Source organism: Entelurus aequoreus, linkage group LG26, assembly GCF_033978785.1.
Source record: "Entelurus aequoreus isolate RoL-2023_Sb linkage group LG26, RoL_Eaeq_v1.1, whole genome shotgun sequence".
NCBI lineage: Eukaryota > Metazoa > Chordata > Actinopteri > Syngnathiformes > Syngnathidae > Entelurus > Entelurus aequoreus.
In genome coordinates, this window is record NC_084756.1 from 36429200 (window position 1) to 36439796 (window position 10597).

General features: G+C 38.2%; 1 protein-coding gene across 5 annotated transcripts in view; it reads right to left on the bottom strand.

The window, feature by feature from the left end:
- dennd6aa (DENN/MADD domain containing 6Aa) overlaps positions 1-10597 on the bottom strand; it is a 66087-nt gene that overhangs the window by 54179 nt on the left and 1311 nt on the right. For all 5 annotated transcript variants that reach the window (XR_009824697.1, XM_062038008.1, XM_062038007.1 and 2 more), the window contains exons 2-5: positions 8551-8589; positions 8397-8439; positions 4018-4130; positions 878-958 (exon numbers count right to left, since the gene is read on the bottom strand). Coding sequence is in view for 4 of the 5 variants with exons in the window: in XM_062038008.1 (XP_061893992.1) it covers positions 878-958; positions 4018-4130; positions 8397-8439; positions 8551-8589 (276 nt within the window). In the remaining variant the exon portion in view is untranslated. The remainder of the gene's footprint in view (positions 1-877; positions 959-4017; positions 4131-8396; positions 8440-8550; positions 8590-10597) is intronic.

Here is a 10597-nt window from a genome sequence, read left to right on the forward strand (position 1 = left end):
TGTCCATTTCGCGTTCTCGACTCTCATTTTCAAGAGGATATAGTATCCCAGGTGGTTTCAAATACAAATCCGTGATCCACAATAGAAAAAGGAGAGAGTGTGGAATCCAATGAGCCAGCTTGTACCTAAGTTACGGTCAGAGCGAAAAAAGATACGTCCTGCACTGCACTCTAGTCCTCCACTCTCACGTTCCTCATCCACGAATCTTTCATCCTGGCTCAAATTAATGGGGTAATCGTCGCTTTCTCGGTCCGAATCGCTCTCGCTGCTGGTGTAAACAATGGGGAAATGTGAGGAGCTCCACAACCTGTGACGTCACGCTACTTCCGGTACAGGCAAGGCTTTTTTTTTATCAGCGACCAAAACTTTATCGTCGATGTTCTCTACTAAATCCTTTCAGCAAAAATATGGCAATATCGCAAAATGATCAAGTATGACACATAGAATGGATCTGCTATCCCCGTTTAAATTAAACAAATGTCATTTCAGTAGGCCTTTAACTTAAGTCATATAATGAAATAGAACATTAAAATGGAACACCACAAAAAAGGTATAATTTGGAGTTCAGCCATGTGCTGACTTGCTTTACTGACTTCATTTTTTACTGAGATCATTTTTTATCATCTTTAAAATCCTTCAAGTGGGGCTTTGAGTATTGTGATTCAGCAGATTGATTGTAAAATCAAAACTTCCGAGTCCATTGTTTTGTTTAAGAAGAACCTTAAATGATCAATGTTTCCAAAATATAACATTGCAGAGTAGTAGATCAACTTCATGAATGTATTTTTGTGTTTTGATGTCCTGAAATTGAAGGAAATAAATAATCAAATGAAATGAAGAGAATGTATTCCAGTTTGATTGTAATTTGTTGATTTACCTTCTGGAAGTATCCTCTCTTCAGCGACTTGTCCCGCACCTGACGGAAATAAACGTAGCCGTAATAATGGCCCTGCTCCCGCTGTAGGAAACACACATGATGTTAGGACATTGGCGTATACAACCATAACTCTCCATCTGTGTGTGTGTGTGTGTGTGTTCTTGTATTTTACCCTGCTTGAGACATCAACAAGGACAAGTACCTTCCATATGAGGACATAAATCATGGTCCCAATAACATTGCATCTAATAGACAATGTCTCAGTTGCACCCCCTGCTGGTGACATCTATCAAAGTTAGGGTGGTCCCAAAAAGGAGGGATTTTTCAAATTGACTGTGTGTCGGTTTTAAAAGTGCTCCCCCTCTGGTCAACATATGAAATAACAAGTGTGTGTAAAATTTTTTTGAAGTGCTCCCCCTCTGCCAAACATATGTTATAACAAGTGTGCGTAAGAAATTGACATGCGCCCCCTTTGGCCAAAATTAATAAACAAAATAAAATAAATACCGTATTTTTATAAGTTATAAGTCGCAGTTTTTTTCATAGTTTGGCCGAGGGGTGCGACTTATACTCAGGAGCGACTTATGTGTGAAATGATTAACACATTAGCGTAAAATATCAAATAATATTATTGATCTCATTCACGTAAGAGACTAGACGTATAAGATTTCATGGGATTTAGCGATTAGGAGTGACAGATTGTTTGGTAAACGTATAGCATGTTCTATATGTTATAGTTATTTGAATGACTCTTACCATAATATGTTACGTTACAGTGTTTCCCATAAACTGCCGAGATACCTGTGGCGGTGGGGGCGTGGTCACCATGACGTCATCGAGTAATTTGCATAATTTACTACAACGATGTGATTTTCTCTAAAAAGGCTCAAAAAATGTATACTTACTAATTAATAATAACGGTTTTGTTTTAAACATCCATCCATCCATTTTACAATATAATTACAACACTTTATGTACATATTTATATACAGATTTGAACAATAAGTTATTCACTGAAATATATTTATTAATTGTGGTTCTTACAAAAAATATATCTTATAAAATATAAAACTTAAAATGTCTCTTAAAGCTCTGCCCCTTTAATTAGTGCATACTAAATAATTTAACTTTAGCCTACTACTACAACCATATTATTTACCAGCAACATAAAGTGAAACAGAGGCAGAGGTGTCCTGCCACAGTCAGTAACAAATAAACAGAAAACAGTAGTGGTCAAATACAAATGTTCACTATTCTTTAGACATTTTAAATTGCCTTTCAAATGTCTATTCTTGCTGTTGGCTTTTATCAAATACATTTCCACCAAAAAATGCGACTTATACTCCAGTGCGACTTATATATGTTTTTTTCCTTATTTATTATGCATTTTCGGCCGGTGCAACTTATACTCCGGAGCGACTTATACTCCGAAAAATACAGTATGTATAATGAAGATTAATAACCAATTACAAAAAAACACACAATAAAAAATTACTAAAAGTTTACCTTTTTTATATTTGCATTGTATGTATATATTATTAATGTTGTAAATACAAATCTTTATATATCTAGAAAGCATACTTGTCAACCTTGAGACCTCCGAATTCGGGGGGGGGGTTTGAGGTAGGTGGGGTTAGGTGGGCGGGGTTTGGTGGTAGCAGGGGTGTATATTGTAGCGTCCCGGAAGAGTTAGTGCTGCAAGGGATTGTGGGTATTTGTTCTGTAGTGTTTAATTTGTGTTACGGTGCGGATGTTCTCCTGAAAGTGTTTGTCATTCTTGTTTGGTGTGGGTTCACAGTGTCGCGCATATTTGTAACTAGGGATGTCCGATAATGGCTTTTTTGCCGATATCCGATATTCCGATATTGTCCAACTCTTAATTACCGATACCGATATCAACCAATACCGATATATACAGTTGTGGAATTAACACATCATTATGCCTAATTTGGACAACCAGGTATGGTGAATATTATGTCCTTTTTTTTTTTTTTAATTAATAAAATAAAATAAGATAAATAAATTAAAAACAATTTTTTGAGTAAAAAATAAAGTAAAACAATATAAAAACAGTTACATAGAAACTAGTAATTAATGAAAATGAGTACAATTAAGTGTTAAAGGTTAGTACTATTAGTGGAGCAGCAGCACGCACAATCATGAGTGCTTACGGACTGTATGTGTTAGTATATGTAGAATATATTTATATAATTTATATATTATATATATAGTATATATTATATATATTATATTATTTATTATTATTATTGTCTATTGTGAGCGAACTGTGGTGCTGAATTCCCCTCAGGGATCAATAAAGTACTTTCTATTCTATTCTATCCCTGCAGACTGTATTGATATATATTGATATATAATGTAGGAAGCAGAATATTAATAACAGAAAGAAACAACCCTTTTGTGTGAATGAGTGTAAATGGGGGAGGGAGGTTTTTTGGGTTGGTGCACTAATTGTAAGTGTATCTTGTGTTTTTTATGTGGATTTAATTTAAAAAAATATATATAAATAAAAAACCGATACCGATAATAAAAGAAACGATACCGATCATTTCCGATATTACATTTGAAAGCATTTATCGGCCTCTATTTGTAACAGTGTTAAAGTTGTTTATACGACACCCTCAGTGTGACCTGTATGGCTGTTGATCAAGTATGCCTTGCATTCACTTACGTGTGTGTTAAAAACCGCATATATTACGTGACTGGGCCGGCACGCTGTGTGTATGGTGTTAAAGCGGACGTGACGACAGGTTGTAGAGGACGCTAAAGGCAGTGCCTTTAAGGCACGCCCCCCGATATTGTTGTCCCGGTGGAAATCGGGAGAAATTCGGGAGAATGGTTGCCCCGGGAGATTTTCGAGAGGGGCACTGAAATTCGGGAGTCTCCCGAGGAAAATCGGGAGGGTTGGCAAGTATGCTAGAAAGGATGGTGCTAAAGAGGTAGGCATTTTTCAGAGGTCTCAAGCAGGTAACACATACAAGAATGTGTGTGTGTGTGTGTGTGTGTGTGTGTGTGTGTGTGTGTGTGTGTGTGTGTGTGTGTGTGTGTGTGTGTGTGTGTGTGTGTGTGTGTGTGTGTGTGTGTGTGTGTGTGTGTGTGTGTGTGTGCGCGCGCGAGACCACCTTAAGGCAGGGCGGCGCGTCCCTGTCGCTGGTTTCCAGGAAGCAGCCCAGAGACGACTTCCTGTTGGAACCCTGGCGAAAGCGAAAGCAAAACTGGGTGTCACCGAGGCAACCTGAAAGCAGCAGAAGGAACTTGTTAGGGATGTTGCTGCGAGGCAGACGTAGGGCGGGGATGTGGGAGGAGCCTTTGACGACTCGCTAAGCAAAATGAAACTCAAGTTAGTTTGCCCTCATTTCTTTTAAACTCAAGATACTTGCTGACGAGGGGTCTCCAAAAAATCGATTTTTGAATGAATTGCGATTCTTATTTGTAACGATTCTCAATCCATTAAAAATGTTTAAATTTTTTTTTTTTTTTTTTTGTCCTGTCCAGCATTTTAAGGCAAATCATATAGTCGATGTAGATGATTTATTTTTTTGACAATGGTAAATCAAATAATGCCAACGATGATGTTGATTAATTATTGCCTCCTTCTCCTATGATTAAAGGCCTACTGAAAGCCACTACTAGCGACCACGCAGTCTGATAGTTTATATATCAATGATGAAATCTTAACATTATAACACATGCCAATACGGCCGGGTTAACTTATAAAGTGACATTTTAAATTTGCCGCTAAACTTCCGGTTCGAAACGCCTCTGAGGATGACGTATGCGCGTGACGTAGACCGGGGAACACGGGTATGCCTTCCACATTGAAGCCAATACGAAAAAGCTCTGTTTTCATTTCATAATTCCACAGTATTCTGGACATCTGTGTTCGTGAATCTGTTGCAATCATGTTCATTGCATTATGGAGAAAGAAGCTGAGCAAGCAAAGAAGAAAGTTGTCGGTGCGAAATGGACGTATTTTTCGAACGTAGTCAGCAACAACAGTACACAGCCGGCGCTTCTTTGTTTACATTCCCGAAAGATGCAGTCAAGATGGAAGAACTCGGATAACAGAGACTCTAACCAGGAGGACTTTTGACTTCGATACACAGACGCCTGTAGAGAACTGGGACAACACAGACTCTTACCAGGATTACTTTGATTTGGATGACAAAGACGCAGACGTGCTACTGTGAGTATGCAGCTTTGGCTTCTAAACATTTGATCGCTTGACCGTATGTGCGCAACTTTTTTTTGCGTATGTACGTAACTTTGTTTAAATATATAAGCTTTATGAACCTTGGGTTAGGTGAACGGTCTTTTGGGCTGAGTGATTGTGTGTGTTGATCAGGTGTTTGAATTGTATTGGCGTGTTCTATGGAGCTAGGAGCTAGCAGAGGAGCTAGGAGCTAGCATAACAAACACGCAGGTGTTTTTATGCAGGATTAATTTGTGGCATATTAAATATAAGCCTGGTTGTGTTGTGGCTAATAGAGTATATATATGTCTTGTGTTTATTTACTGTTGTAGTCATTCCCAGCTGAATATCAGGTCACCCCCGGCTCTCACAGCATCTTCCCTATCTGAATAGCTTCAACTCCCCACTAGTCCTTCACTTGCACTTTACTCATCCACAAATCTTTCATCCTCGCTCAAATTAATGGGGAAATTGTCGCTTTCTCGGTCCGAATCTCTCTCACTCTATGCGGCCATCATTGTAAACAATAGGGAACTTTGCGTATATGTTCAACTGACTACGTCACGCTACTTCCGGTAGGGGCAAGCCTTTTTTTTATCAGATACCAAAAGTTGCAATCTTTATCGTCGTTGTTCTATACTAAATCCTTTCAGCAAAAATATGGCAATATCGCGAAATGATCAAGTATGACACATAGAATAGATCTGCTATCCCTGTTTAAATAAAAAAAATTCATTTCAGTAGGCCTTTAAGGTGAGAGGACAGCTGGGTGCTCCTTTTAACTGTCTATCATGTTGAAGGAGTGAGGAGTGAGAGTGTATCTACCGCTAAATAAGTCTTATTAAGGAATGTAGTGAGTCATAGACCTCCTCCTCAGAGGACTACTCTGCAATCTTTATTTTTATTTTTTCAAACTTTTTTGAACGCAAGAGTAACAAGTGTTTATTGTGATTTTAACATTTTGCTTACATTGATTGAGTGTTTTCCATGTTTGTGTTCCTGCCTTGAAAGCTGAGGGAATTATAACATTTCAAATGAAAATATTAACATTTAACATTTTTTTTCTCCTTGTCAATATTTTTTGTAGGTCATGAAAAATATCTATATTTATCGATGACAATCAATATTAAAAATATGTATTTCTTGATACAGTTTTCAGCCTTCTGTGACCCTCAGGAATCGAACCTAAGACTCACAGCCCTACTGCTGACACCAACAACTTTCTTCTTCTGACAGCGATCAAACATGTTGAAGTAAGAACCTGCAAAGTTCCTCCATGCTTTGCAAGTCTTTAGGTTGCCCGACTCATGTCAGCTCTCCTGGACCTCTCTGCTGTTACTCAACGTTTCAGATTAGAAGAACTCGAAGGACGGTGGAAACAGGAAAGAAGACCACGAGTCGGGCCTTTGAACCTACAAGCGGTCCCTGAGCACATCCTCCCCATTAGTGTGTGTGTGTGTGTGTGTGTGTGTGTGCGTCCACATTGCGTGAGGACCACCCGGCCTGTCAAAGTGGCTGCATGTCCTCGCAGGCGTCCAAGCAAAGTGCCGGTGTTGATGTGGCTGCCACTCCAGTGGGCCGCGCTGGCAAAGGCAGTCAAGTGCAAAAACTACTGTCACAACTACTTTGTGTTAGCAATGTTTTAAGTCACATTTTAACTTTATTACCTGTCGTACAAGTGTAAGTACGGTGGTACAGTCTAAGTCTACCTCAACTTAAGACCGCCTCGACTTAAAGGGGAACTGCACTTTTTTTGTTCGGAATTTTGCTTATCGATCCCAATAATTATGAAAGACAAGAAGACATGTCTTTTTGTTAGGATTCTAAAGATGATAAAAACACTTGCAAGATTCAGCTAAAGAGAGTCACCGTTGTAGCCTTCAAAGCCCTCTAAAACCACTTCAAAACCCTCCATTAAAAGGTTTTATATACACACTGCAAGTATACTGTATATATAATGTAGTAACAGACACCTTCATAACAATATACAATATGTTTTATATACACACTGCAAGTATATATATAATGTAGTAACAGACACCTTCATAACAATATTTAATATGTACAATATATACACTGCAAGTATATATATAATGTAGTAACAGACACCTTCATAACAATATGTAATATGTACAATATACACACTGCAAGTATATATATAATGTAGTAACAGACACCTTCATAACAATATGTAATATGTACAATATACACACTGTAAGTATATATATATAATGTAGTAACAGACACCTTCATAACAATATGAACAATATACACACTGTAAGTATATATATAATGTAGTAACAGACACCTTCAAACTATATCTAATATGTACAATACATACACTGCGAGTATATATATAATGTAGTAACAGACACCTTCATAACAATATGTAATATGTACAATATACACACTGCTAGTATATATCTAATGTAGTAACAGACACCTTCAGAGTAATATGTAATATGTACAATATACACACTGCAAGTATACAGGTATATATATATAATGTAGTAACAGACACCTTAAAAATATGTAATATGTACAATATACACACTGCAAGTATATATATAATGTAGTAACAGACACCTTCAAACCATATGTAATATGTACAATATATACACTGCAAGTATATATATATAATGTAGTAACAGACACCTTCATAACAATATGTAATATGTACAATATACACACTGCAAGTGTATATATATATATATATATATATATATATATATATATATATATATATATATATATATATATATATATATATAAAACGTAGTAACAGACACCTTCATAACAATATGTAATATTTCAATATTTACCATATTTTGGTCATTGTAAGCAATACTGGAACTCATTTCCTCAGCGCATTTATTTCCGTTTGCATAGCAGCGCACTTCCGGCAACAAATGTGTGTTCCACTCGTGTGTTCTAATCATGACACTTGGTAACGGACAACAAAGACGACTATTCTTGGACAAACGAGAATTCAGAACCTCATATTTTTGAAGCCGAATATACGGAGGATGAATTGCAGCTTATAGAAGCGAGCATGAAAAGAGGCTGAAACGTCGGAGCAGACGGAAGCTCCTTCAAGTTGTACAAATACAAACAATAGGATGATGTTTGGTTAAAGTTTGCCACGATCCCTGGCATATTTGAGGGTAATCTCCTGCCTACGCTAAATATCAACCAAACTGGAAACACAGGTCAAAGTGTGCTTTTAAGCTTGTCCTATGGTCACATGTGAAGAATCCATACGCTTCAGTACCAGCATCAGAGATTTAAAGAGGTCAAACAGGAACTTACCTGAGTTGGAGTCGGGAAAGGAAAGGTAACAGATGCTCGTTTTCTGAAACGGGAACCAGAAAATGATTTAGGTTTTCGACCTGTTCATTTAACCACACCATGGACAACTCATAGCAAATCATTTCAATGACTATACTCAATTAGTTTCACCCACCTCCTTCTCTGACAGTTTGGAATGGTGTGGGTAAATAACCTGCAGGACAGACGAACACAGTTAGCTGATTAGTGTTGCACAATGTACAATCTAGATCAGTGTTTTTCAACCACTGTGCCGCGGCACACTAGTGTGCCTTGAGATATTGTCTGGTGTGCCGTGGGAAATTATGCAACTTCACCAAATTTATCCCAAAAACATTTTTTGCAAATCAAAAATTAGAATCTGCCAATAATGTGCCGTTGCTTAGAGTCTGTGCTGTGTAAAACTCGGCAGGGTAACCACGTAATACTCCATGTCAGTAGGTGGCAGCATTGCTTTGTAAAAGTCGGAATGTGTCGGGTGAGATGAGGATGGTTTGTTGTGATCCCAATATGCAGACCACAGTGGGAGGCAGAGTGCAGGTAAAAAGGGTATGTAATGCATGAACCCAAAATGAACGAAAGGAAAAGGCTATGCAAAACAAAAGTCAAACTGAACTGGCTACAAAGTAAACAGAGACAGAATGCTGGACGACAGCAAAAACTTACGGCATCCACAAAGTACATCCATGGTCGCCCACCTCGTCAGGTTCAGCGGCGGTCTACGCGTCGCCGCCACCTGATTCTGCCCCGGTGGATTCGGGGACACGTGGTCTGGCGACCCACCGCCAAGTCCCCCTCCCGCCCTCCCATGACTCTTGATCCTGTTTTTTTTTTTTTGTTGTTGTTGGACATCTGGGATCTGTCCGTAAGGGGGGGGGGGGCTCTGTCATTTCTGTTGATCATGTTTTTGTTTGGCCATGTGCCGCTTGTTTTTTGGACTCTTTTTTTTTTTTTTTTAGTTCCTGGTTTCACTTCATTGTTTTGTTTGGTTTCCATGGTCACCCATTAGTTTTCACCTGTCATGTCACGCACCTGTTTCACGTTTTGAGTCACGCACTTGTTGTTAATCATGTCTGTTATTTAAGTCTTGCTTTCTGTTCTCTCGTACTGCCTGCGTTGTCTTTGTCACACCGGTTCATGTCCCTTGTTGACCAAGTAAGTTTTCATAGTCCATGTCCTAGCTTCTGCTAACTAGCAGCTTCTTTTGTGTTTTAGGCACGCTTGCCTTTTTTGTTTATTGTTTGCGTTTGTAATAGTTTGAGTGATTTATGTTTAATAAATCCAAGCTCACCTTCACGCTGTCGTCCGGAGCCGTTTTTGCATTGGAAGAACAACCCCGCAGCCAGCTGCGACTCCCCCACGTGACACTTTCATCCCGGGAGGACAAGGAATAGCTGAACATGCAAAACTTAAACACCGTAGGAGGTTATGCTAACTGCTAACCGCAATCTAGAGCTCTTGAATGTGAACAAAGGTGGGCGGATCAATACAAACATTGACAATAACGACACCAAGTAAATGATTAGTATATTGATACTACAGTGGTTAGATCAGGGGTGTCCAAACTACGGCCCGCCGACATCTTCAATTTGATCCGCGAGACATCATTAGTTTAATAGGGAAAGGAATCTTACCCATAAGAAGACTGCATTCATTTTAATAGTCTGACAATTTTAATGCTGCTCATATGTCGCCATCTAATGGTCAACGTGGGTAATTCATGTCAATTACCTTTAATTATACTCTGATCAGGCATATGCACAGCATTTACTTATATGACCCAATGCAAACAACCTTACCTAGTCATGATGCAAAAAACTAAATAAATAATCCTACCAACACAAAATGTCAACAGACATACATACAACCTGCTCACTGAACGTTGTGGACATTATAAAAAAACACCCATGCACCATAAAAAAAATCTAAATTACACCCATTTAAATCAATTACAAAGCCTGATGGGAAAAATGCAAAACACTCTCCACACTTATTCATGTTTGGTGAAATTTAGCTGCTTGATATTTCTGATTGATTACAAAACTTTCAGAAGGTTGTCACGGACGTAAACAATGTAGAAGTCAAACTTTCACATACCCTTAATATCCATTATATGAATTATTAATTAGATATCCATTACAGACATATAATACATACACATATATTTGTATAGACCAGGGGTC